The following is a 27,612-nucleotide window of genomic DNA, read 5'->3' as shown; positions in this document are numbered from 1 at the left end:
GTAGAGTGGGCACAAACCCTCTAGCCCTCATGGGTCTAGCCTTGTCTCTGAGCATGTTATGGAGAAGGGCAGCTGCAGCTCCAGGACAGGAGGTGGGGGCACTTACCGGAGAAGCCAGAGGGTGGCATCAAGTTGGGCACCGCATCTGTCCAGGGCCGGGGGCCCGTCCCATTCAAGCTGCCCCTCGGCCCACACCTCCCCGTGTACCTCACTCCCCGCCTGCCCGCCTGCCGGGCCGCTGCTGCTATTGCTGCTGCGGCTGCCTGCTGCCAAGACCGAGGTAGACAGAAGAGCCAGAAAGCATTTCTCCTTTTTTTTTTTCCTCTCTCTCTTTTTAAACCGGGCGAGAATGAGTCTGCAGCAACCCTGTTGGTGCAAAATAAATAAATAAAGCAACCAGGGAGGGCTGCAGCAGTCACCACTACAGGCTGGCCGTGGAGGGGAGGGAGCGCAGGGGGAGGCTTGGAGCCCCAGGGGTGGGAGGGTTGGCAGCTCCACAGAGTCTCTTGGACATCCTGACTCCCCCTGGGGAGCTCTGGGGCTGGCCAGGCACTCTGCATAGGGTTGTCTTTCAGTCTCCCAAATGCCGGGCGATTCTATGCCACTTCTCATTCTCAATGTCCCCTGTGGTTATCATTTGTGGGGGAAGTTCTCAGTCCAGAGCACCGCTGTGGTGCTTAGTCTGAGATTGCTTCAGTGGTGGTGGTGGGGGGGCCTTCCTGATAGTCAGCTCCCTCACCTCTGTGGGGGATGGCTCAGGGTTGGGGGCTAGCATCTTTACAGTGTTGATGGCTGCCTGGGCTAGGAACCTGGGTCCTCATGCAGAAATGAGGTTTCAGAGAAGTACTAGGATAACCTTCATTAAGGCTCCTCCCACCTGACACACACAACTCTTGCCTTTGAAATCATTTTATAAAGAATGGCACAGGTTGGGGTTTATGTTTACACTCCCCTGAGAGGAGAAAAAAAGAAAAAAAAAACCAAACCTCCTGACCACCTGCTGTTTCCCTCCAAGGAGGGCACACAGCTATTTATAAAACCTAGAGAAGTTCTTGGGCAAGATCACGGTCTTCTCCACCTTGCTGGACCCGGCGGTATCCACATAGAGAGTACTGGAATTGCATCTGCCTCCTTTTTCATAATAAGAGCAGGGCTGCAGGATGGGGACCAAACAACTAGTACTCCAAGGGTCTGTCCTTGGCCCTGTGACTGATCAGGGTCCAGCCTTTTAGGATTTCTTGCAACCGAAGACAGCTAGGGCTGGCATAGAGTATGGGCCACCCTGGCCTAAGACTGGTGAAGTTGAGCACCAGGTGAAATGTTTTGGGGTTCCTCAGGATTGGGACTCTTCCCTGAGACTGCTAAGTTCCTCTGAGCTGTGACCTCAAGGAAGACAGAGATTGTGTCAGATTAAATGTGTCTGTAGAGGCCGCATGACTGCAGGTTGAGTGTGTGAGTATGTTTCACCTGTCTGCAGATGTGTGTCTCTGACAGGTTTGGGTAACTCCTAAAGTCTATTTTTAAAGTGCACATAAGAAGTCTGAGTTCTAACTGTCTGTGATGTTCTTGGTCTTCATCATACCCTATCCCTATATGCAAATCCCATAAAATTATCATCCCCAGCCCCTCCCTTACTCCCATCCCATCCTTACCCTTCACATATCCAGTTTTTTGTTTTTTTTTAAGACCCCAGAGTGCCTAACCATTTCCTTGTTGAGCTGGGAGGAAGGGGGAAGGCAGAAAACCTAGTGATGCAGATTCATGTTATATACAGGTCCTTCTGGGCTCCGGCCGCCAGTCTCCAAGCTTGTTGCACCACCCCAGCCAAAGCCCCCAGGGAAATGCAATGAGGTATTTCAAAGTCCTATTCTTAGCTTCTGAGTCCACAGTTGAGTTCCATTCATCCAGGGTGTCCTGGAACCCCCTATTGTCCTGAGGATACCTAGGTCCTCCAAGAGGTCCTTGTATCCCACCCCAGGCCTCCCAGAAGCTGGGGGTGACAGGGCATGGGAAAGGAGTCTGGACAAAGCTGAAGCTGGGGATGGAGCCCCTCCATCCCGACCCTCTGGTTCTTGGCCTGCTGCCAGGCAGGCCGGTGGGCTGAAACCCAGTCTCAGCGTTTGTTCACCCATCCCCCCAAACAGTCAGAGACCACCCTCCAGGGGCCACAGGAAAGGAAAAGGCCAAGGGAAAGGTGAGCCAGCAGGCTCTAGGAAAGGGAACGGAGTCCCTCCTCCAGGTCACTTGGACAGTCCCTCGGGTGACTCGATTTCAGTGCTGAAGAGTTCCTTGTAGAGTGGAGGGAAAGCAGCTTGGACCACAATAGGGTGGAGATGCTGGAAGGTTTGCAGCTTTTCCACATGCTGGCTACACAGGCTCCGCAGCTTCCCCTTGGGTGGCAGCTGGAGGTGGGTTCATGGGGAAGGAGGGTGAGTACTGCAGCTCTGTCCCCAGGTCAGAGAAGTCCTCCCATCCTTCCTGGGCTGGGATAACCCTCTGTACTCTGTCCCTGCACACTCAGCACTTGTGGGTCAGTCAGATCCCATTGGTAGGGGTAGGTCTGTATTCAAGGAACTGGAGGCACGTGAGAACTACAGTGGGATAGGAACATGTTTTCTGACAGAACCCCCAAATGGTATTCCTGACACTCCTTAAATGAGCCCTGTTCAGGGCTCTCTAACTCACTCTCTTATGCTTTTTTAAAAAGTCTTTTTGCCGTGCCATGTGGCATGTAGGATCTTAATTCCCTGACCAGGGATTGAACCCATGCCCTCTGCACTGGAAGCATGAAGTCTTAATCGCTGGACCACCAGGGAAGTCCCCATGCTTTTATAATAGTGAACGTCTGTGACTCTCTGGTACATCCTGTTAGGTGCCTGTTTGCCTTTGTTGATGCTGTTCCCCTTACCTGGAATGCCTTTTTGATTCTTCTATGCTTGGCTAATTCTTACCTTCAGTATTACCTCCTCTAGGGCTATTTCCCTGGATTAAAGGTCCCGTTCTTTGGGCTTCCCTCTGTGTAGCACTTAAATCCCATTTTAGGAAAATGATCCAATTTGTCTATCTCTCCAGCCTAGATTTAAACTCCTTGAGTCTCTCTTCCTCCCTCTCCTCCCCCACTCACTCTGTATCCTCTGTACCTATCGTACTGCTTGCGCACGGCAAATGCTCAATAACTGTTTCTTTGGACTAAGCAATTTCCAAACAGATATCCAACACTGAAAATAGTAAACCAACATTGCCAGCACTCAGCCAGGGGACGGGAATGAAAAAGGCCCAGAGATCCATGAGGAGACAGAGGCAGAGAGACCTCACCGGAGAAGGACTGAGAAAACCATTTATCTTTTGCAGTTTCATATATCACCAAGTGAGGCTTAAAAACACCTCTCACCAGCCACCATCCCTTTCTCCGCAGGTTAATTATCTAGGAAAGGGACAGTCAGGGAAGCGCAGGCAGCATGGGGTCCCTCAACACCTCTTGAATTCATCCTCTCTTCGTTCCTCATGCTTTATCTTGCACAGCTTCACTCATTCATTCTTTCACTCATTCTCATTATATGTGTTGAGAACCTTTTGGCTAGGCATTGTGGTGGGCTGTGGTGGTGCATCGGTGAATAAAATAAAATCTCTACCTTTATTAAATGTGTATTCTAGTGAGGGAGCCAGAAAATAAATATTAGAAAACTTCTTCAAAAAAACAATAAAGCGGACTGATGGGTAGAAAGCGTTTTGGATGGGGTGGCCTGGGAAAACCCCTCCAGAATAAAGGGGTGGAGCAGGTTGTTTGGAAAACTAGGGGAAGAAGCATCCAGGCACCTGGAACAGCGGGTGTAAAAGCTCTGAGAAGCAACTTGATGTGTTCAAGGAATAGCAAGGAGGCCAGTGCTGCTGGAATGAGAGGGCAGTGGAAGGGGAGGAGGTGAGCAAAGAAGTCGGGGGTCATGTCACGAGGCCAGTTGGCCACGGCACAGACTGGATTTGATTCCCAGCACGATGGCAGCTATAGGAGCAATGAGGAGTGCCGTGTGGCTGCAGTAGGACGGACATGGTGGAGCAGGGGTCCAGTCGGAGGCCTCGCTAATGGTCCAAGTGAGCACCGACAGCAAGAGGGTGATGGTGGGGAGGTGATGTATGCCGAAGGTGGATTCCACCAGATTTGCTTTCCAGCTGCTCTCCCAGGTTCTCCTCCTCCTGAACTATTCGACCAGACTTGAGGTTTATGTAGGGCAGACTGTCATTTAAGTCATCTCTGTATTCTCAGCACCCAGCACAGTGCCTGGCACCCAGCAAGGGTCCATTGCTTGAACCATTCCATAAATGGTCCCCTTACATTGGTTCCAAATTGAATTGCCTAAAAAATAGCTCTGATGATATCATCCCTCTAGCCTTTGGTGCTCTCCATTGCCTGGAAATAAAGTCTTAATTCTTTAATATGGCATTGAAAGTCCTCTCTGATTTGCTCCCTGACCTAATTTTTAAGCTTGTCTTCAGCAACTTTCTTGCCCCCATCAATCTATCCCAGCTTCTGATCTTACACGTAGTCAAAATGTTCCATGAACTCTTCTCCATATACACATTATTTTGCCTCCTTATATTTGCTCTCATATTGTTCCCTAAGCCTAGAATGCCTACCCCACCCCTCAATGCCTGTTAAAATAAATATTTAATGGCCTAGTTTAAATGCCCCCTTCACTAGGAAGCATTTATGATCCTCTCCTTTTGCCCTCAAGTTATTTTTAATCCCTATTCCATGCTGTCACATTTCCCCCAATATTTCTTACTGTAGTAATATATCAGGGGCATAGAGATGTGGTAGAAAGAGCCCTGGGACTTGCATTTATCACCCACGATTGTGTAAACTTGGAACAAGTCGTTTAGGTTTCCTTATCACTACAGGGAGACTTTAACATCTCTCTTACTGACTGAGTTGTCACAAAGATGAGTGTATCAGGGAAAGCATGTTGTTAATCACGTTATTATTTTATCCCATATCACATCCTATTCTGCGTTAGAGTCATTGGTATACAAATCTCTTCTTCACAGCAGGTTAAAAACTCTTGGTGGGGTAAGGACAGCATCTCTGTATCTTTCCACTCACAGTACAAGCAGATGCTGGTAAGTGGTGGCTCTATTAAGCTGAATCGTTCCCTGGAGGTCCCTCCCAATTTCAGGCTCCCTAACTTTTCGTCTGTACCCACACAGAAGTGACTGCTCAGTCCCTGTGTCCTGTGCAAACTCTCTCATATGGTTTAGCTCTCAGGCACTTCCTCCTCTGGACCCTCAGACCCCGGTCCTCGCAAACCCTGAGGTCACAGATCTGGCGCCGGGCCTGACCTCCTCTCTCCCAGGGACTGCTCCTACCTTTGCCAGGATGCCTTGGCGATGAGTCTTGCAGAGATGATGATGAAAGGCCAGCTCCAGATTGCACTGCAGCTGTTCTACTTTCCTTTTCTCTTGGAGCCCTGGCCGGTCTGAAGGAGGGGATGGGGCCATAGCAAAAACAAGAAAGAACATGGACGTTAACTTCCCCCAAAGGGTGTGTCATTCTGGACATCTGTGCTGAACAGAGATCTTCTTAGCTGAGTGAGAGACAGTGTGGGGGGTGTGGGTGTGTGTTGTTTTGGAGTTGGTAAGATGTGGGGCCTTGAGTAGCTCTCTATAAGGAAAACTGGGGAGAGATGAAAGAGATGAGACATTCTGATCTCCCAGCTCCAGGCTGCCTTCTCCCTGGTACCTGATATTTCACATAGCTAATTCAGTGCTCTCCATTAAAACTCTGCTGTGGGGAAGAAAAGATCTCCCCCTTCACCCCGACATGGCAAGGATGGCCCCAGAGAGGAGATGGGGCTTGTGTAGCCAGCCACCTAGGTCAGCACTGGGGCTTCTGCAGCAGTCTGTGGCTAACTTCAAGAGACAAACCACCTTTTGTCCTGACTCCATAAAATAACCAGAAGTCATCTTTTCAGTCTTTATTTCCAGTTCAAGGGGCATGTTTCAGTCTCTACTCATTGGCAGAGCCAGTGGACTGATAACGTGGTCTACAAACTCAGGTTAGTAGCACAACCCACTTCCCCAGGTTCTCGGAATCCTTAGCATTCAGCTGGCTCACCCAGCCCACTCCATTTTGTGGAGTGGACAACCAGAGTCCTGCCCTGATGGCAGGTAGCCTTTTGTTTTTATTTTTGGCTCTCTCCTAGGACTTGTGGGATCTTAGTTTGCACACCAGTGGCTGAACCCGCACCCTCAGCAATGAAAGCGTGGAGTCCTAACCACTGGGCCGCCAGGGAATTCCCGATGGTGTGTTGTCTTAAAATGAGTTCACACAGAGCAGCGATTCTCAAGCTTGGTGGCACATTACAATACCCTACGAGAGGCTGTGAAACATTCTGGTGTTCCGGCTGCACCTGAGATCCATGACGTCAGAGTCACAGCACTCATTTTTTAAAGCTCCGCAGGTGATTCCAGTGTGGGGCCACAATGGAATCCCTGGCAGGGACTCACATGCAGCCTAATTGCTCTCAGGGAGGCGGCTCACTTCCTCTCTTCCTCATGTCTCCCCACTTCTCCAGCCCCACCTGTGCTTCTCTCTTCCCTCTCTCAGACTCCTCTGGATCTTTATTTTGACTGATCTTATTTTACAGCAACATTGGGTGGGCTTATTCTGCTCTATAAAGCGCCTTCCCAGATTTAACCACAGCGAAGGTCCACACCCTTCAGTATCTGTCAGGCCCCCACCGCCCGCCTGTGGGTTGCTATTTCCTCCTCCAGGGGATCTTGCCAACCCAGGGATGGAAACCCACATGTCTTATGTCTCCTGCACTGGCGGGCGGGTTCTTTTCCACTAGCGCCACCTGCGAAGACTGTTTGCACACAGCACACAAGGTCCAGACTCTTCAGTACCTTTCGTGCCCCCACCGCCTGACTGTCCTTTGCCCAAGCCCAGTGAACTCACTGGCATTGATGAGGACGAGGGCTGTGTAGAGGGCGATCTCGTCCTCTGAAAAGCGCAAGGCACTCAGGGAGCGGGCGAAGTCGAAGATGGAGCTGATGAGTTCACTGCAGCCTGGGAGGGTGGAAACGAAACAGTGAGCAAGGTGGGTGAGGCCACGGTGCCCAAGGACACCCGCCCCCTTGGTGTCTGGAGCAGGGCGGGCAATCTGTCCTGAAGAGAGGGCGCCCTGGGTCTGGAAGCCTTGGATGGGGTTGGCATCGGACTCTCTCTCGCTCATTTCCCCCTGCCCCTCACCCAAGGCACGGAACAGCTCCACGCCACCGTATTTGCCTTCAAAAAAGACTGTGTCGTTGTCAGCGTTGTAGGCCCGGCACATCCTGACCAGCACCACTTCCATGGCTCCTGGGGAGTGGGGAGACATGCAGGCGCATCGTCAGGCAGAGCCAGGAATCTGCCCCTGTCCCCCTTCAGTGTATTGGTTCCCTGAAGGCACCTCCCTCCACGCAGCCCCACCCATTCCACACTGGCCCCCACTACCCCACGGCCCGCCTGTTCTCCCTGGGCACCTGCTTTGAGTAGCACGATCTGGTCGTTCTGGCAGAGCTCCATAAAGCCCGGGAGCCTCTTAGCGAACTCCACCACATACTGAATGGCCTCGGTGAGTCGGTGGGCACAGCGTCCCCACATCTCCCACATCGACTGCAGAGGAGGAGGAAGGTCCCACTGGAGCTTTTAGGACCCCCGGGACCCCGCTGAGGCCCTGGGAACCCAGACAAAACTGCAAGTACCCCCCACATTCTCAGCACCTGTGTTTTTAGCCTAGTCTTAGCACAGTGCACTTTGGGGCCCAGCGGATCTAACTTTGCCTTTGGCTCCACCATCTTGTGACGTGGAGTATGTCTATGAACTCCTCTGTGTGCAGTTTCTCAGTCCATTAAAAACAGGAATGGCAACCTCATAGGGTGGTTGTTGTAAGGGTCAAGGATAATTTATGTAAAGTGCTCAGCACAGTGCCTGGCAGAGAAAGAGTGTTGAAACAGATGCTAATGAGGAGTCTGACTATTGTTGATAGAGGAGGAGGAAGGAGAGTATGCTAAGGCCTGTACTTCTAGGTCTGGGTGGTGAAGGACATAGGGTGTGTGTGTGTGTGTGTGAGTCACTCAGTGGTGTTCGACTCTTTGCGACCCCATGGACTACAGCCCTCTAGGCTCTTCTGTCCACGGGATCAAAAATACTGGAGTAGGTTGCCATTGCCTTCTCCAGGGGATCTTTCTGACCCAGGGATCGAACCCAGGTCTCCCACATTGCAGGCAAATTCTTTACGGATGAAGACCAGGTAAAACAACCACAGGCAGGAGCTAAGGAGACGCTCTCACCCATCTGCTAGGGTGCATACTTAAAAGCAGTGTCTCTGTGATACCCTGCCTGGCCCCAGCCCACTCATGTGTGCAGGTTGCCGTCTCTGGACTCCCTGGGTAGTGGCGGGGCTTCTTCCTCCCCGGTGCGGTGTCCTGGTCTCACCTTCCTCTGGTAGCCAGCCACCTCCTCTCGCGAGAAGACGTTGGAGCGCTGACGGAGCAGGTCCTCCACCCGCAGCTGACACGTCTCCCGGTAGGACTTGCAAACATTCTGCGCCAGGTGCTCTGGGGCCAGGGGAGGAAGGCAGAGGTTCCATCTCAGCCAGCTACTACCTTTCGCATACCAAGGGCGCTCCTCTGCCTGGCCTAACCCTGCTCTGCCTCCCCCCAGACCCTTGTGTATGCTTGGTTTACATGGGATGCTGACTAGGGACCCCCCCACCCCATTTTTTTGCTGCACTGCACAGTATGTGGGATCTTAGTTCCCTGACCAGGGATAGAACCCATGTCCCTGCACTGGAAACGTGGACTCTTAACCACTGGACCACCAAGGAAGTCCCAGAGGGCCCCTTTCTTGGAAGCTCCTCCCTCATCTTTCTATGCTCTCTGCCTCCCCAGCTGCTTACCAATCTCCGTCAGGGAAGCATAAGGCACCTCTGGGGTGCTGCGGAAACTGGGGGTGAAGTAGCTGTCCAGGCCCCGTCCTGGCTCCCCAAGCCCAGGACGCCTGGGGTCCTCAAAGTGAAGTCCACACCTGTCCGGGGCCAGTTGGCTGCCTGTGCCATAGAAGTTCTCTCTGCCCTCAGCCTTGCCCCGCTCAGGGCTGTATTCCAGGTGGTATGAGGCCCCGTTGAGCCCGGCCTTGGCCAGGCTGTTGGAGTAAGAGGGCCCGCAGCCTGGAGCTCTCAGGAGACTGGGCGGACAGGCTGACGCCTCTGGTAGGTCAGGCGAGGAGCCCAGGGGTAGTTGCCCATCCGGGAGCCCCAAGGTGCAGGCGAGGGGGTCTGCTCCTTGGGCTCCCCTGGGAGGGGTCTTGGCCGCTTGTTCCCGTTGCTGCTGTTGCCGCTGCTGCAGCTGTTTCTGCACCTCTGCATGCAGGCTGTCCCTTTGCTTCTTGGACATGCGGCCAAACTTGACAGCTGAAAGAGGTCGGGGGATCAGGAGTTTTGGAGGCGGGAGGAACGTGGTACAGGGCAGAGTCAATAGGCATTGTGATCATTACAGGATTAACTTGCTGCTCCATGAAGAGCTCACTCCGAGCAGAGCTTCTCCAGTCTGGCCCGAGATCCTGCCTTCCAGGCATTTCTGTTCAGGACCCACTGCCCCCCACTCCTCTCTGCTTCTGGGCTCTGTCCAGCCCAGGTGTATCAGCAGACATATCAGTCTTCTGAGCAAACTCTCCCTGTTTGAAACCAGCTTCAACTAAGTGGCAGAACTTGAGCAATGAGTCTGGGCTGAGGAGCCTGGCCTCCTGCTATGGGGCTGGGGATGGCTGAGGAGGGAGCCTCAAGCTGTATCGGGGTCACCTCGCCCATCTAGGAGGGTCGGAGGAAGAGGAGAGCCGAGAACACAGGTCTCCCTGTGGTCAGGCCTGCAGGCTCCCTTGTGACCTAGATACTCACCACAGCCCAACCCAGGCTCCGCGGCTTGCTTCTGAACATCCTCTTCTGCCCTCTTTCCTGCCTTTTCACTCACCCCGCCACCCCTCCCAGGTGTGGGGGCACAGCCCCTCACCCCGCCTGCCCCTTTGCAACCCTGCGTGTTTCCTTTCACTTTGTTATTTTGGGCGCTGAAAAGTGCTGACAGGCTCCTTCTGACTCCCCATCACCTCATGCCTCCCCCAGCCCCACCCTGGGCTCCTTCTGTGGTGTTGGAGGGGGGAGCTGTTTGGGGGCTGCAAGGGGGCCGTGGCTGAGAAAGATGGAGAAAGGCACCAGGAACAGCCGCCCTTGTCAACGTCAGCCTTTCGGGCTGTTCTCAGGGTGACTCTGGCCCTATTCATAGTCACAGCCCTTTGTCCCAAGCTGGGGATGGGAGTTCGGGGAGCCAGGTAGAGTTGGAGCAGTGGGGCAGCTGGGGAAAGATGTGGACTGTGGATGGGGATGGGATCTGGGCTGGAGGGGAGTCGGATGAGGGGAGTCCCCCCCTGAGGAAGGGGAGAAGGGCTAGGAGTTTGAGAAAACAACGGTTGTTGTTGCAGAGCCTGAAGCTGGGGACTGTGAAGGCCTTTGATGAAGGCAGCCTGCCCACCCTCACGTTGGACAGTGGAAGAGACCAGGGCCTGCCAGTGGGAAGGATGGATGGCGGAGACCCGGAAGGCTGTTTAACCCCTGTCTGGTGCAGTAGGTCAGGCCGCCACTCTGGCAACTGAAGCCCTGGGGGGCTGCCCACTTGGCCTCACCATCTCGGGACATGCCCAGGGCCAGGCATTTCTGCAGGCGGCAGTGCTGGCATCGGTTGCGGCTCGTGCGGTCAATGGGGCAGTTCTGCTGACGGGTGCAGGAGTAGGCCACGTTGCACTGCTGGCTCCGGCGGAAGAAGCCCTGGGGAAGGCAGGGGAAGACCATGGCTGCTGATCCTGGCCAGGCCCAGGTCAGTCTGAGGGCCTCCAGATCATAGGACCCCTCAGTTTTCTCTCCTCCATTACAGTCTGTCCTGCAGTCACTTCCCTAGTTGAAGACAAGGCCCTCCAGTGCACAAGGCTCTCCAAGCAGGGAGCCACCGGGCAGCTCCCTAGCTGTCTCAGGAGACCAGCCCTGCAGGCAGTACGAAGGCCGCTGAGCCCCCTCTCCTATCCTCTGAAGACTGTGTATGAGCGAGCACTCACCTTGCACCCCTCACAGGTGATAACCCCGTAGTGGATACCAGATGACTTATCCCCACAGATTTTGCAAGGAATCACTTCAATTTGTGCTGGAAGAAAGAAAGAGCAGAGGTCAGCCCGGGAACCTTCAGTGCATCCTACCCCAGCACCTGGGAGGTAGATACAGGGACGTGGTGTGTCCTCTGCTGCCCTATCCCATTCCATCTTGCTTTTTCTCTCTTGTAAGATGGAAGACCGGGCTTCCCTGGTGGCTCAGTGGTAAAGAACCCACCTTCCAAGCAGGAGACGTGGGTTCAGTCCCTGGGTCAGGAAGATCCTCTGGAGATGAAAATGGCAACCCACTCTGGTATTCTTACCTGGAGAATCCCATGGACAGAGGAGCCTGGCGGGCTACATACAGTCCATGGGGTCGCAAAGAGTGGGACAGGACTTAGCGACTGAACAACAACAATAAGATGGAAGGAGGAGTGAATGCCAAATGCCACTCAGCAAAGGATCTGTGGGGGCTGTTTTAGTTTTGTGGAGCGGCTGGGGTTGTATCAGTTCTATGGGGGAAGAGAGAGCAGCTGCAGAGAGGCCACCTGCTCAGCCCTCCAAGATGAAAAGCTCTAGTTGCCTCCCTCCCGCCTGGGGACCGTGGAGTCCTCACTACTTCACAACACCTGCTTCCCGCCCAGGGGGCTTCCTCTAAGCTGCCCTCCCCCCGCTGGGGCTTGGCCCCTAGGGCAGAGTGTGGGGCTTGGCGGGAAGATGTGGTGCACCAGCCGGGAGGCACCTGGGGGCCAGGTAGAGCTGCCTGCCATCCTCAGCTGGGCTGTGCAGAAACTGGGGGGATGGGAGGACAGGGTCACAGGGTGGGGCCCAGAGAGGGTAGAGAGAAGCCAGATGGAGCCCAGGAAAGTGGGGTCAGCAAGCCAGCTCTTCTGGATGTCTGAGAGCCAGGGAGTGGATCAAACAGAGCTCCAGGTTCCTGGCCCAGAGCAGAGGGTGGCTCTGTGTGTGGATGCTTACGTGTGTGTACGTGGGCCTCTGCCTCCTGTTGTGTGAGCCCAAATCATGAATGTTAACGCTGGCTGGGACTAGAGACCATCAGATCATTCAGACGTCTTTTTCTTCCCCTTTACAGAGGAAGGAATAGGCCAGATGAGATCAGATGGTTGGCCCAGGTTCACACAGCTAGTTTACTCAGGACCTGGGTCTACATCCCAGTTCCTCATAGCTTTCCATTCTGCTGATCCATGTCTGTGATTTCAGGGGCACACACATCAGTGGGCACGTTGCCTGTGTGAAGGGGTGTGTGTCTGTGTACATGAAAGGTATATGTGATTCATGAGCCAACAGGCATAGCTGCTTGGGCCAGTATGTGCATGTGCACATTTGTGTGTTAGTGTTTGTTCACTGGCTGCCAGGACCCTCCCCCTCTCCCACTAAGCTCATTGTAACCTACCTCCCTGGTGCCATGGCTGTGGTTGGTTACTGGCCCCAGGTTCATTTCTACTTTGCCCCATCCTTGTCAATGCCCACAGCTCCCTGCTAAGTTTCAGGGATGAGCCGCTGGCCTCCCCACCAACCAATCTTTGGAGGGACTGGGCAGGGATGGGTTCCCTTTCAGGTGTTTTCATCACTCCTAAGGGCATGCGCGTCTCTCCTCTGCCGTTGCTGACCTGCTGCCTTCCCTCTGAGGGAGAATGCCTGGGATGGAGCAGGACGTAAAAGTGGTCTAGGACCACAGACCTTCCTCATCTCTGATTCCAAGGGTCAGAGGAAGCAGCAGCCCGTCTACAGGGCAAATCCACAGTCCTGTGAACTCTCTTCTGGCCTAGGCCTGGACTCTGGTTGTGGTGTAGGGCCTGCTGATGTGAGGTGGGGAGGGTGACCATGGCTTGCCCACCATTCCCCCAAATATTGTTTTTGTCACCCTTAAACCATCATCCCCTCAGGCCAGCCTAGACCTGAGTCAGAGTACAGCTGCCTCTCATGGGGGACAGTGTGTCTGAAATCCCTCCATTAGAACTCGAGTCTCTCCTAACTTGAGTTCTCAGGCAGGCCCTCTAGCCTGCCCAGCACCCACCCAATAGGCTGTCCTGATCATCTAGGACAGATGGCAAGAGAGCTTTCAGATTCTTTCCAGTAAATTAAGAGCAGATGGGAATGAATGGAGGGAAGAGAGAACAAGGGAGGACTGGATACCTAGAAAAGGGGCAGAGAATGCAGGGACGCCTGCCCATCTTAGCCACTGGATTCTCTAGGTCTCAGGGCCCTTGTCAGTGAAATCAGGGTAAGCACAGCCTTCATTGCTGGTGCAGGGGGTGACGGGCGTTAGCATAGGGGGGTACATGGAATCACCCGAGGTGAGTGCCTTGCGGCTGTAAACACTGTGTGTTGTGCCCTTGAGCACAGTGGTGGGAATAGAACCCCAAAGGCATTTGAGGCCCAAGAGAAGTACTTGTCTCCTGCGGAGTCAGCTCTTGCCTCTCCCCCACACAGTTCCCCTCCAGCATTGTGGGATCTCACTCCCCAGTGGCCCTCAGTCCAGAGAGGGCAGAAACCATCGTGGGTCACCCAAAAAGTAAGTGGGAGGGAGACTAGGCCAAGCCACAGCGGGAACTTGGGCTCTAGCCCAGCGCTCAACCACAGGCCTCCCTGCCTCTTCCCTTCTCCAAGGGCCACATCCGTGTGCGTGTATGCGCTGACCACACGGCTGACCCAGACACGTCTCTCGGCCCCACTGCCTGACCCACTGCTGGTCCCAGCCCCAGGAACCTCACAACAGTGTCACCGGGACCTTGCCGTTTTCATAGGACGATGTGGCCAGCCACAGACCACCTTCACAAATACCCGTGTTTGGGGGAGACCAGCGTTTGGACCCCAGCCACCAGGCCAGCCAAACATAGCCCCACACTCCCCAGCCACAGTCCAAGACAGAGGTACAGAGTGAGACAGGCACACAGGGTCAGGGGTTTGGGGCTAGACCCTCCAGCCTCTCAGCTAGAGAGACCAAGAGGTCCGGGACTGGGAGATGACAGAGACAGACGCAGAGAAGGAGAGAGAGCCCCGGAAACACAGAAAAAACCCACACTCGTGTCCTGGCCCAATGCCCAAGCCCTGGCCCTGTCAGTGCCATCAGGCCCTCTTATCCTACTCCTCCCTCCTGGCCCTGCCACCTGTACCCCAGCCATGCCATCCACCCAAAACCTCAAAGAGAAAGTACCGGTGCACACGAGTGTGACTTGTGGAGGAGGGGCGGGGAGAGGACGGGAAGGGGACTGGCAGAGGTGGCGGTCGGGTGAGCTGGAGCTGAAAAACACCTTGAATACCTCACCTTTGCAACCTCCCCCCATGAGCCCTGTCCCTGAAGCAGCAGTTGGTGGGAACCCAGATTGGGGAGGGGAGCTGAGTAATCACAGGATTACTCAAGTTGTTTCCCAGGAGCCTGGCCTGCCAGGAACTTACCATCTCAGGGCCTGACAGTGCCAGGAACTAGAACTAATCAGAGGTCAGGAGCCTCGAGGTCAACCCGTGCAGCATGGCTCCCGCAGCAGCCCTCTATGTCCAACCTCGCCTGCTGCTTCAGGAAGATCCGTGTAGCTCGCTGTGGTTCTCTCCCAGGGTCCATTAAAGGAGACCCTTCAATTCCAAGGAGGGAGACGACGTGCCCACATACACACGATACCTCCTGAAACCACCTAGTGACTGCATGACCCTAGACCTCTGAGTCGCCAACAAGGTCCCCTAGGGAGCTAGTCAAGATGCAGGTCCCTACTCAGGAAGTCGGAGGGCCCCAGGTTCTGCATTTGAACAAGCTCTTGGTTGGTGCCCAAGCTTGCTGGTCCTCACCCTACATTTCAGAGTACCAAGAATGTAGTCCCTCTTCCTGCTTCTGCCTCTTCCTGGGGCATAAGGGTGGGGCTGGTGGTCTCCTCCCCAGCTCATTCTTTTATCTGCCAACCGGTGTGACTTCTAAAACTTCATTCCAATAAGGTGCTAGGAAAAGAAAATGAATCTCTTGCGGACTGCTTTGGGGACTGAAGGACCCCCAGGGAGCCTCCTCTGAGCACATCCTATGCGGGGAAATGCGGTAGAGACCAAATAGGCTGGCCCCTCCCTCCAGCCTCCTCTGATCTCACCCTTCTTGCAGCTGCAAGATTCATTGATAGCGCTCTTTGAATGCATCCCAAGCTTGGCCCCGTGCCACCTTAGAAAGCCAGCCCTGGGCCCTGTCCAGGTGCCCTCTGCCACAGAGAGGAAGTGGTAGGAGCAAAGGAGGGGCTGCAACCCATGGGGATCTTTCCCCTCAAACCCCAGAACCACCCCAGCTCTGGCAGAGAAAGATGCAGGCAGAGGCACCCTGAGGTCCTCATCTTCCCCTGGTGCTCTATCCACCCAAGGCTAGGCTTTTCCTCTCTCATCTTTCTCTTTTTCTCCAGAGGACATTGATGAAGGATGATGATGACAGGTGGCATCTTCCCAGGTGGCAGAGTGGTCAAGAGTCCACCTGCCAATGCAGGAGACACGGGAGACATGAGCTCGATCTCTGGGTCAGAAAGATCCCCTGGAGAAGGAAATGGCAACTTACTCCAGAATTTTTGATCCCATGGACAGAAAAGCCTGGAGTCTACCCACCCCGGTATTCTTGCCTGGGAAATTCCACGGACAGTAGAGCCTGGCAGGCAACAGTTGATGGGGTCGCAAAGAGTCAGACATGACTGAGCAGCTGAGCACACACAAGGATGATAGACATAAGCATTGGCGGAATTCTTCCTCTGTGCCAGGTTTTACGTACATTTTTTGTTCAGTGACCGCAATAATCCCATGAAGTAGATACTCTTTGTATCATCCCCATTTTAAGAATGAGAAAACTGAGTCCGGGGAGAGTAAGTGGCTTGACTAAGTTTGCACAGGCTTGCTGGTCCTCACCAGAAGTGGGAGATCTGGTATGTAAGCCTAGGTCTCCGTAACCTGAGAGGCAGTCCCCAACCATTGAGCCTCTCACTCTAGAAGGATGAGACACCCAAATGCACTAGGCAGATTGTGGGTAGGGGCATGTTTACCGGCTGCAGCGGAAGTGTAAAGTGAGGGGGGTGGGTTAGGACCAGAATTCAGGGAGGACACCCATGGAACTAAAGCTGGGCCTCATGTCTAGTTTAAAGATCCAGAGAGTCATTATTCCCTCTGCCCCATACCTTATCCTGTGGTGTTAGCCCCCTCCTGCCTTTAACCATGGTTCGCCCACCCCAGCCGAGCTCCTGACTTAGGACTCCTCGCAGGACCACAGCTCCTCTGGCGTGTGGTCTGGCTTTCAGGTCAGGCATGCTGGCAGGCCTCTTTGCAGAAACCAATGAGTGACTGAGTGAGAAAGAGGACTATATCTCTTTTCTTAGCTCAGGGGCCCTCACCCCACAGCTCCAACTCAGTCCCTCTCCCCACAGAGACCACACCTCCAGCCAGGGGATCCCTGTGTACCCCAGCCAGTCACCAGCCTCCCTCCTTTCTCAGCTCTCAGTTCCCGCAGCTTCTGCAAAGCTGGAAACCACGGAGGTGGGCTCCCCGCCGCAAAGAGCAGAAGGGGGAGGGCAGGGTGGGAGACAGAACAGAAGCCGCTGTACCTGGGGAACGCTCCTGCCTGCCCTTCGTGAAAATTTTCTGCTGATACACCCAGGTCCCAGGGCTGAGAAAGTAGCGAAGCTAAAACTCAGGTGGGCGAGGGAGAGTCTGGGGTTTTGAAAAGCTACGAAAGACAGCCAGCCAGCCACCTGAAACCCCCTCCTGGTGCCCCCGCCACCCCCGCAGTCTGGGACAGGAGAAAGGAGGGGAAACAAAAGAATTGAGTGAAAACAACCAGGGGATGGGGGGAGGGGATGAATCACCAGGAGGAAGCAGTAAGGAGCAGGAGCCCAGACACACCGCCAGTGACCTTCCCGAGGCTCGAGTCTCCTTTCCAGAGGGTCTCTGCTGCTGTGGGAAGGCCAGGGCACCCAGAAAAACCCAGGCTCTGGCCCCGAGCCCCTGCCCTGTTGCCTGCCGTCCCTCCTCCCAGATGGATGTCTCCATCCTTTCTGAGCCTGGAGCCCCAGGGAGGGGGCAGCTGGAGGAGTGGAGATGAGATCTCAGAAAGGTCTAGTCATTGGAGGGGACCCCAGGGCTGCCTCTCTAGGAGAGCTCTCAGCATGGGAAAGTCCCAGTTCCCCGTCTGAATCAGGGGACAGAGGCAGGGGAGGGGCAGCCACACCAATACCCATGTTTCCTGGTGATGGGGCAGGCTGGGGTGCTCCCGACCTCTAGAGCCCTGAGCTGGAGGTGTTTGGGATTCCTGTTAGGAATGGGCAGAGAAAAAGAGCCAAAGGTACAACAGTGATTCGAGGAAGGAGGGGGCCCTTTGTATGGCCCTGAGCTCTCTGGGTGAGGTCTGTGGCACCCTGGGACTTGGACTTCTTTCTGGGTCACAGGTCCTCCTCATCATGACCAGACTTGAGAAAGATCAGGGCACGACAAAGACGAGAACGCAACCTCATAGCCCTTGCCCTCCCACCTCCCCATCCAGGCCTAATGCCGGGGCCTTATGTCCATTGGCTCCACTCCAGCCATGCCCTGGAGTGAGCTGGCGGGGCCACCCTCCCTCTGGCTGGCTGGGGAGTTCTTCTGGCTAATGGATGTTCCCTGTCTACTCGGCAGCGGGTCATGATGGAGTCCCTATCATTCTTTTGGAACTTCTATAAATTCCATCCCTCCCACTTCTGCCTACCTACACCTGATCAATACTCAGCGTCTCCCCTCTCCTGACCACCTTCTTTTCTCTCTGTCACCCCGTGTCTGTGTGCCTTTTCATCTTCTGCACTTCAGTCCTGTCTCAGGCTACACGTTGTAATGTTTTGGCTCTCCTGGCATTTCTCCAGTTGTAGTTCTATCTAGACATCCCTCTCTCCCCATGTATTTCATAGATCTTCTGTCATTTGAGTTTGGCCTCTGCATCTCTTTATTTCTTGGTCTGGTTTCTCTCTTCTTCTTCTTAATTTATTTGGCTGCACTGGGTCTTAGTTGCAGCATGCAGAATCTTTTATTTTCAACATGTGGGATATAGTTCCCCTACCAGGGATTGAACCTGGGCCCCCTGCATTGGGAGCACGGAGTCCTAGCCACTGGACCACCAGGGAAGCCCCACTGGTCTGTTTTCTGCTCCTTGTGTGTCTGGACCTTGGCCTTTGTGTGGGTCGCAGTTCCAAGCCCCCAGTGCTGTGCCCGCCCCAGAGAAGGTCAGAGGACATGGTGGTAGCTGGTACTCACGAGGGACGATGAGGTACCCAGAGATGTCCACGTGAGAAGGACCGGTGGCACCAATCCCGGAGGGGAGGAGACCCCTCTCCAGCCTAGTAGCTTGGTGGGGGGGTGGGTTTGTCATGGAGAGCTGCTCTGTTCAGTGTCTCCCCTGTTCAGTCCCGGGCTCTCCTGCCCTCCTGCCAGGCTGTGAAGCACATCCGACCATTGCTTCCCAAGGCGGGTTGGCTGATTTGAGACCATTTCTGGGAAGACTAACCTTTGCTAACCTTTCCTGCTAACCTTTGCTGCTACTGGGAAGAAGCTAGAAGGGAGACTGAAGTTTGGGTCTCCTCACCCCTCCTGCCTGCCCCAGCTTGTACACCTGCACTGGAGTCTCCACCCCAAGTGTGGAAGTGAAGCCCCTTCCTTTCCTTGGCCACCTCTCTGTGTCCCCCGAGTTTTCCCCACTACCCTGGGGGACGTTTTACTTGGAGACCACCGCTCTCTTCTTGGTCAGAACGGGAGTTTCTCTAAAGTTAGTTTTGTTTTTAAATTCAGCTTACTTTCTTTTTTTTAAACAAGAGACGGGGTCCAATGACTTGCCTAAGGACAAAGCTAGTCAGGGACAGAGGTGGCTCAGAACCTGGTATTTAGACTCAGCCCATGGGTTTTTCCAGTACACAATATGGACTCTTTTTTGTGGGTTGTGGGAAGACCCCCAGTTGAGGCTGGGGGTGCCTCATGCCTCAGGCCACAGGGGTCCAGGGCTTCCCTTTTCGTCCTTCACCCTGTGCTCTGGGAGGTTCTCTGGCTCTTCACATGAGGGCGATTTGCCCACCCCTGCTCTGCTTGAAGGCACAGGGACCCCAGACATCTGCCCACCAGCTGTTGGCCCATGGATTTGGGCCAGGAAGCCGGTAAAGTTGAAGGCTTTTTGGTCTCTACTGCCTGAATTCTACTCATCAAACAGGCATCTGAACCTGGGATGAGGGGTCTCTCTCTCATACACACACACACACACACACACACACACACACACAGAGGCACCACCACTCTGGCTGGATTCCACTTGGTCCTCATGATCCTGCAGTGGGCAGGGAGTATGATGGCCCAGAGGCCTGGATGCTGGGGTTCTGACCCACGCTGCCAGCTCTTTACCCTCGCTGACCCTCTGCTTCAGGGCACAGTGGCTCCTCCAGCCTCCTTTCTCACCCTGCCCACAGGTAGTTTGGAGGCGTGGAGGGAAACGCTGCAGTGGGTGCCGGGACAACGAGTTCAGGCTGCCTGTTAATTACCAGCCTCCACCTACCACAGCTGTGTGATCTAGGGGTGAAGCACTGGGCCCCTCTGGGTCTCAGTCTCTTTTTGTAAAACAAGGCGTGGGGCACCTCACCTACCCTGGGAGATCCTTGCCAGAGCCCATGACAGAGGAGCTCCTCAATAGTCCTTTTACAGCGACTGCTCTACGAGAACCACTTGAGGAACGAGACTCCACGACTACGCCACCCAACAGATCCTAGCCTTGACCAGGACACGCCCTGCCAGGGAAGAGCACTTGGCTTTTGCCCACACTGCTCCCTCCTTTTCAGAAGGCCCAGGAATGATGATGGGCCCCAGGCTTCCCCGCTCCCAGGAGGCCCATTCACTTACTTCTCATGACTGAGTCCTGGGCTTTGCCGCCTGGGCTCCCTGTCCTTCTCAGTCGGGGTGATCCAGGGATGGGGTGCAGTTGACAGCAGGGTTGGGGGCCAGGCCCTCTTGGCAGAGCCTCAGTCCGCAGCTCTGCACCTAGCTCTCCCCCAATGCTTCTGGGCCGGGGGGTTTAAGATCTGCACCACACAGGTGGCCGAGTGACAACCCCCCCCAACTCCACCCCCCCACCCCCCCTGGGGTGCAGCGGGTAGGATGACAGGCGCCCCGTGTGGCCAATCTGGGCCTGGGGCAGAGTGTGAGGGGCGGGGCAGCCAATCGCAGGGGGGCGTTGGAAAATTCCAAAACCACAGGCGACAGCCACACGCGTAAAAGCTGTTTCCACCCGCCAGGGTAGTTCTGGCTGGGGAGCCGGAATGGAGCTCACACGAGCCTGGGGCCAGGTCCTTACTCCCCCTCCCCCTGAGGATCCCCGAGAGCCTGACCCTCTTTGCCAGGTGACTCCAGGGACGGGGCTATTTCTAGAGGTAAGTCACAGAATGTCTGCCTGGTGCCACCTGCGACCCTATGGACTGCCAACAGTCATGCTCAGTGAGATGCAGTCTGGGAGGCTGCCCACCACCCACCACGGTCATGCCCTCCCTGCAGACACCGTGCGTGCCCTGGGCCAGGGCATAAGTGATTCTAGTAGCAGTAATAACCATCAGACAAATGCCACTATCTGTAGGAGGGATTAGTCGGTCAGAAATTTCCTCAGGAGCAAAACTGCTGAACTTGGAATGAAGATGGTGTTAATAATAATGTGTAACCATGTGCCAGAAATGGTTCTTAAGGCTTTATGTGGATGATCTAATCCTCATAGAAAACGTTGTGTTGTAGGTACCATTATCCCTACTTCAAAGATGAGGACAGTGAGACACAGAGAGGTTAAGTAACTTGTCTGAGGTCACACAGCTAGCAAAGTGGTGGAGTCAGGATTCAAAATCAGGGTGTTTGACCCCAGATTACATTTGAGAGATGGGAAGCTTTCTCTGGTTCAGGTCTGCCTAGGAGGGTCTCCTGCTGTGAGAGTCTCCGTAGCGTTTCTTGGTCCTGGAGTCCTTCTCGGGGTCCATCAACCTCAGAGGCCCTCTCAGCCTCAAATCTGCTCTGTGGGCGCCTCAGCCTCGGGGCTCCCTCTTCAGGACCCCTTAGTAACCAGGTGCCCCTCTCAGTCTGGGAGTCCCTCTTGGCCTTCTCCCTTCCTGGGTTTGTCTTGGAGCCCCCTTTTATGACTGTCTCCACTCTAGAGCCCACTTTTCAGAGTCTCTGGGCCTGGGGGAGGCATTAATCTTTCCTGGATTCTCTGGGCCAAACCTCCTAAGAGGTCTCTGATCTTGCCGGGGCTCTAGTGGCGCCTGGCACAGGCCTTTCCCTGCTGGCCTTCCTTGGGCATGCAGAAGCTGGCAGTGGGTTGCGGGAGGGGCTGTCAGCCCATGTTCTCCTGAGGACCCTCACGGGTGGGGGTGGGGTGGAGGTATGGTTGCACAGGGCCAGCGGGTTGGAAGGGGATGAGGAGGTGTGGTCCTGGCCGAGGTTTCTGTGGTAAGGGGTTGAGGGTAGGAATGGCGTTTAGCCTCTTCCAGTTCCAGATGCTCCGAAAGTCCCCCTTCTCCTCCCCACCCACATATGGTCCCTGGCCCCCACCTCCCCCAGCTCACCCGCGTCACTCCTTGACCCGCTTTCCTCCCAGGGCCCTGCTCAGCATTTCCGTGGGGCCCTGTGGCTAGGGGCAGGCGAGGCACTGATCAGGATTGTGCTGAGCAAAGCAACCCCTCACTCAGAAGGATGTAGCCTCCTGGTGGCCCCCCAGCCCCTATCTGACCAGCTCAGGGAGGAGGGTGATGCTTGGGCGCTCTGAGATCTCTCTGTTTGGAACAGGGAGCTCCAGGTGATGATGGCAGCAGAAAGAGCTGCAGTGAGCTCTCAGGAGGAACTGGTAGGCAGTCCAAGGGAGGGCCATGGAGAAAGGCAGGTGACCTCTCATGCCCTGGTGTGGTCCTCCTCAGTTCAAGGATTCTGAGAAGGCATCCTGGGGCTGGAAGGGCATGTTAATGGGACATGAGCTTTGAGACCAAGGTGCAATGGGTGTATTTTCTGGGGGTGTATCCTCTTTTATGAACTAGGAGGATAGATCTGATGAGTTGAGAGTTCCCTAGAGAAGGTGTTCCTTGCTAGTATCCATTGGTGAGTCCTTCCTGAGCTCTAATCCCTTCCTCACATGTTGCAGCCTCAGTCTTTCAACATCCCCAGGACCCAGAGTGTTTCTCTCCATGTGTTTCCTACCAAGATGAAGGCTTCCCTGTTCTCCTGCTCTGCACAGGCTGGCCCCAGGCTTGTTCATGCCTTGGGATGTGTTAACCACAGAGATGCACAGCAAACCTGACTCTGCCACCACAAAGCCTGGTGCAGGCTCCCTGAGTCCCTGAGGCCACCCTGCCTGACCTAGCGATCTCTGCCACCGCCCACACCCCCCCACCCCCAGCCCCACCTGGCATCTCCTGTGCCTCTGTCCAGCAACTCCTTCTCCTTCCTGTGGCTCCCCTTTCATTGTCCTCTTCTTACTTCTTTGCGACGTTCCCTCGCACTTTTAAGGCTTCTCCCTTATCTCCTCCCTTTGTCCCCCAATCTTGAGGTTTCCTCACTCCTCCTCCTCATCTCCCCATCTCCCTGGCGTTTCAGCTCCACCTCCACCTTCTTTCAGGACTGGCCACCTCCGCGCGGATGCCCCAGCTCTGTGCATGCAGGGCATGTGCCTTGCTTCTACATGAACCTCCTAGCGCCCTTGCTGAATTCTTTGCCATCTCTCCACACCCCAGCACCAGTTCCTGCCCCAATCCTCTACTCACAGGTGTGGGTCTTCTTTGCAGCCAGCAGCTCTGTAAGGAGAAGAGAGGGGGTCAGGGCCAAAAGTTGAGGACCATGGAGGATCAAGAGATCCTCCCCAATGCTCAGGCCCTCATCCCTACCCCAATCCTTCCTGGAAGAACCTGGCATCTGAGGAGAAGGTGAGACCACCTTCACTGCACTGCTCTCTTCACTCTGCCCTACAGTCATGCAAAGCCTCTTCAAATCCTGAAATGCACCACTCTGGGACTTCCCCACATTCTTCTTTCTGCCTGGAAGGCCCTTCCCTGGCCCCTCCTCAATCTAGACAACTTTTCATCCCCCAAGTTCCCAATCAGGTCTTTTCCTCAGAGAAGCCCTCCTGCCCTTGTGCTGACACACTCAGCACCAGCAGTTGATTTCCTGGCGCTCATCACATCATCTCACTGCTATAATTGTTCATGATCTAAGAAGAGGGCGCTTTCCTGATAGACAGTAAGCCCTATGGAGGCAGGGACTGTGTCCCTCTTGTTCATATTGTTATTTTGTAGGGGCTGCCCCTTAGAGATACACAGTAAATATTCTGCTGGCTGCACAAGCATGCTCAGTCCTGTTCAACTCTGCAACCCTACTACTGTAGCCTGCCAGGCTCCTCTGTCCATGGGATTTTCCTGGCAAAAATATTGGAGTGCGTTGTCATTTCTTCCTCCAGGGGAATCTTCCTGACTCAGGGATCGAACCTGCGTCTCCTGCATTGTCAGGAGAATTCTTTACCACTGAGCCAAGTGGCAGAGTTAAAACTCTTGACTGCTGGTCTGTGCCCACAAGCACCTGGGAATTTCGAGGTATAGAGGTTGAGGGTAGGGTAGTGAGGATGTTAGGAGGAAGAAGAAGGGAGAGCTGCAAGCACAGACACCCCCACCATACACACTGCCTCCTGCAGGCTCTGGCTCCACTGGCCCCCCAGCCTGCAGAGGAAGGAATGCCTCGTGCTGTGTGTGGCTGGTCCAGGTGAAGAGAAGGCTGTAGGGAGCACAGGTGGGTTGATGTGGGAGGGAGGCAGGGAGGCACAGACCTTCAGAGGGGCAGCTGCTGAGGGGGAAGCCTTAGCTAGAGCCTGGTTGGAGCAGGGAAGAGCATGTCATTCATTCATATGGTTAACTTTTATTAAACAACCAAAGGAGTCCCTGCGAAGAAGCTTCCCTTGCCAGACCTTACTGCATTTTGTACATCCACACAGCAGCTCCTCACAGACCACAAGGCCAGTCTCTCATTTCAGTAAAGGCTGCAGGCCTGCCTGAAGCCCCCTGTATGTTCCCTGACCTCTGACCCTGCTCTCCTGTTACTTTTTCCTTCTACTTGCCCAATGGGCTTACCTGGTGACTCAGATGGTAAAGAATCCCGGAGACCTGCAATGCAAGAGACCTGGGTTGGATCCCTGGGTTGGGAAGATCCCCTGGAGGAGGGAACGGCTACCCACTCTAGTATTCTTGCCTGGAGAATCCCCATGGAAGAGGAGCTTGGCAGGCTACAGTTTATGGGGTCGCAAAGGGTCAGACACCACCGAGCGACTCAGCACAGCAGTTGTCCAATGCTCAGCATCTTTCCCTTCTGCCCACCCTCCCGGCTCACACACTATCCTTCAGTCCAGAAGATGCCCCCTACAAGCCAGTTCCTCCACTGGACTGGGTGGCAGTGAGGCACTTGAAGGTCTGGGCTCAGCTGGGGTGGGGTAGGATGGGGGGAGGACTGCGCAGAGAGGGAGTGGCTCCATCCGGCCCCTCCCGCCTGCCGCCAATCCTGCCTGGCCCCACCCAGCTTCCTCCCTGACGTGGCACCCTCTCTCTAGCCTCTAGCCTTGAACCTCACAGCAGGCCTGGGGTGGGGAAGCTCCCCTTGCTTGCCCGGGCAGTGGAGTTCTTCCTCCACCAGGTGGCCCCACCACTTTTTACCTCAGGGCTCACACCTCACCTAGCATGTGGCCATGGGATCCTGCTGAGCAGTCTCTGAGTTAGACCCTCCGTGGGGCCAAGGACTGCCTGACTCTCCACACCCCTCCCCGCCCCACGCTACCCCTGGCCGAGTGTCCCACATTTTCTGCAGAAATGAAACCGCATCCTCCACCCCCCACCCTGAGCCAGTGGGGAGCAAAGTGCTGGGGGTGGGCGTGGGCAGCAGACAGGGTTCTACTGCTTGCTCCCCTGACCTTTGTCATCTTTAGAGGCAGGACGGCTTCCTCCGTCGCTGAATGAACAGAAGGTGGAGTGGTCGGCCTCTTACTGCTGCCTGGGGTCCCAGCCAGATGAGCAGTGCCCGCCCCTCCTCCCAGGGGGCGCTCTCACTTGAAAGCAGACCCGGCCCACACGCGGGCCCTTCCTCCCTCCAGCTTCCCTGACTCTCCTCTCCTCTCCTCCCCCAGCCCACCTGTCTCTTCCTTCTTCACGTCTCCCTTTCTTTCCCTTCCATGTGCTGCCTGCTTCTCCCTCCTCTTTCTCTCCTCTGTCTGGTCCCCGGCCCTTCCTCCCGTGTCTCCTTCAGTCTCTATGAAGACCTGTCCTGTCTCAGCGGCCTACCCTCCCCTGCCATCCCATCTTTCTCTCCTTCTTTCTTCTCTTGCCCCACCCCGCTCACGTCCGGACCAGCGCCTTCCCATCTCTCCTCTGCACCTCCTGGGAGCCCCTTCCACCTGCCTGTAAGGCTGCAGGGCCCCTTACCCTGCGAGGCTCGCTGGTGTCTCTGTGGGGCCCTGTCCATGGGGCAACTCCCTTGGTGCCGTCCTTGCTGCCCTGGCTGCCCAGGAGGGCAGGGAGCAGGGCCCAGGGGAGGGAAACGGAGGAGGGAGGGAGCACCTGGCCCGAGAGTTGGCAGGGGAAAGGAGTGGCTGGCAGAGCGTCCCGGCATCAGGAGGGGACACAGGGAGAGATGGGAGGAACAGAGTCTGGGGCCTTGAGGAGAGACAGGATAGGTGACGGGAAGGGCACTGGCCTTTCTGCATCACCTACTGTGTGGTGGGCCCTTTGCCAGTCACTTGCTGTAAAGCCATGATTTTCTCCAGTCTTCCCAATGTCCATCATGGAGCAGGCATAGTTGCTGCAGATAACTATGTGATGCTTATAGGCTAGATGATGCTCGAAGATAGTCACAACTTGCCCAAGGATTGTACAAGGACAATAAGTGGTTGAGCTGTGATTTGAACTCAGGTCTTTGTGACTCGAGAATCATGTGCTTTCTATCTGACCAGGACATGTGTGCTCAGTCACTCAGTTATGTCTGACTATTTGCAACCCCACGGACTGTGGCCTGGCCAGGCTCCACTGTCGCTGGGATTTTCTTGGGAAGAATACTGGAGTGGATTGCCATTTCCTCCTCCAGGGGATCTTCCTAACCCAGGGATCCAACCTGAGTCTCCTGCACTGGCAGGTGGATTCTTTACCACTGAGACACCAAGACAGATGCCTGGTGAAGGGGAGGAGGGGAGGGGAGAGATGAAGATGGGATGGCTTATTTGGGGGATGGTGCCTCTTCTACAGGGTGAGGTCGCCTTCATCCCAGCAGTCCTTAGTTTCCTTGATTCCTCTGCCTGCTTAGCCTCTGCACTTTGCTGACCTTCCCAAGAACTCCCCGGCTCCCTGATGCCTTCACAGCCTCCTGGTCTGCTGGGTGCTGGGGGCAGGCCTGGAGGCGTGTGCTGAGGCAGAGGAGCAATGGGAGAGAAGTGTAGAGGAGACACGCCACATGCAGTAGTTGCAGGAAGGAGACCTCCCCTCCCCCAGTCTGGCAGCCCCCATGGAGGAAGGGCTCTGGGGAGGCCGCAGGTTTCAGGTTCTGAGGGTCCTGGGTGCCACTGATCCCCTGCACAGCCTCGGCCCAGAGTTTGATTAGCTGGGCCTGGCTCTCCTGGTTACCCAACAGGCAGGCTGGCCAGGGGCCAGGCTGCAGTGGGGAGGCTCCCTGGCACCTCCTCCTGCTCTCACTCCCAGCTGGTAAACAGCAGAGCAGGAGCCAGACACGCCTCAGCCTCGTGACTGCAGCCCACTCCCCCCCGACGTGGTGCACGTGGCACCTGGCGTGGAGAGGGCGGGTGGCTGTCCCCTCCTGGGCCTGCCCTCCCATCTCGCCATCCTCCACTCGTGCCCCACCCTGGAGCTTCACGCTCGGCTGCCAGCAGCACCTCCATTCCCAGGTGGCTCCCAGAGTCTCTGAGGACTGCAGCTTACAGGACAGAGGTTAGAAGTAGAGGAGGACTTTCTAGCTCCCAGGATGGTTGACACGGGGGTAGGGAGTGAGGAAGAGTGAAGTGGAAACTTTCGGGGACCTTCTCGTACTGAGAGTCTGAGGGCGTGTGTCTGTGCCTCTGAGGCTCTGATTATCCACGTGTCCTTTTGGTAAATGCATGGCCCACGCATCTGTGTACACTTCTCTGCACAGAACAGGATGTTGGTCTGTTTTGGGGTGCAGCCCCTTGGACAGGCTTCAGTAAGCGAAGCTCTCTGAAGAACCCCCAGGCAGATCAATAGAGTAGAGCCAGTGAGAGGCAGGGGGGCAGGGGCACCGGGAGTGCTGCTCTGCTGGCCCCTCCCCACCCACAGTTGGCTTTGCTTCCACTCAGGACCCTCTCTCTGTGTTTCCCCCTGCCAACCCCCCACGCCTGTGGCTCTTCTGTTTTCTGTGCCTCATCTCTCTCTTTTCTTCTCTTTAAGCCTCCCTTC

General features: G+C 55.3%; 1 protein-coding gene across 4 annotated transcripts; it reads right to left on the bottom strand.

Moving 5' to 3' along the window:
- Positions 1–612: 612 nt before the first annotated feature.
- On the bottom strand, positions 613–25,694 carry RORC (RAR related orphan receptor C). 4 transcript variants are annotated; one of them, XM_065904060.1, is made up of 12 exons: positions 25,618–25,654; positions 22,927–22,956; positions 20,039–20,217; positions 11,138–11,223; positions 10,712–10,853; positions 8,937–9,449; positions 8,474–8,595; positions 7,519–7,651; positions 7,247–7,354; positions 6,953–7,063; positions 5,362–5,471; positions 613–2,402 (listed from the first exon to the last, which is right to left on the bottom strand). In XM_065904060.1, exons 3-12 carry the CDS (start codon positions 20,043–20,045, stop codon positions 2,241–2,243), a joined length of 1,494 nt encoding a protein of 497 aa, XP_065760132.1. In that variant the 5' UTR covers positions 20,046–20,217; positions 22,927–22,956; positions 25,618–25,654; the 3' UTR covers positions 613–2,240. The 4 variants fall into 4 exon arrangements, with proteins under 4 accessions (XP_065760132.1, XP_065760111.1, XP_065760102.1 ...); XM_065904039.1 differs by lacking the exon at positions 20,039–20,217 and having other exon boundaries at positions 25,618–25,694; XM_065904030.1 differs by lacking the exon at positions 20,039–20,217 and having other exon boundaries at positions 25,594–25,687.
- Positions 25,695–27,612: the final 1,918 nt, after the last annotated feature.

This window comes from Muntiacus reevesi, chromosome 1, assembly GCF_963930625.1.
Source record: "Muntiacus reevesi chromosome 1, mMunRee1.1, whole genome shotgun sequence".
Classification (NCBI taxonomy): Eukaryota; Metazoa; Chordata; class Mammalia; order Artiodactyla; family Cervidae; genus Muntiacus; species Muntiacus reevesi.
This window is presented reverse-complemented; position numbering and strand designations above follow the sequence as displayed.

Coding starts and splice junctions, on each gene's coding strand:
- RORC (XM_065904030.1), bottom strand. CDS start 25,657: ATGGACAGGGCCCCACAGAGACACCAGCGAGCCTCGCAGGGTAAGGGG. Junction 22,957..25,593: donor GGGGCCCTGCAGCCTTACAG/GCAGGTGGAAGG, acceptor TTCTCCTTACAG/AGCTGCTGGCTGCAAAGAAG. Junction 7,652..8,473: donor TGGCTGGCTACCAGAGGAAG/GTGAGACCAGGA, acceptor CCTCCTCTGCAG/TCGATGTGGGAGATGTGGGG.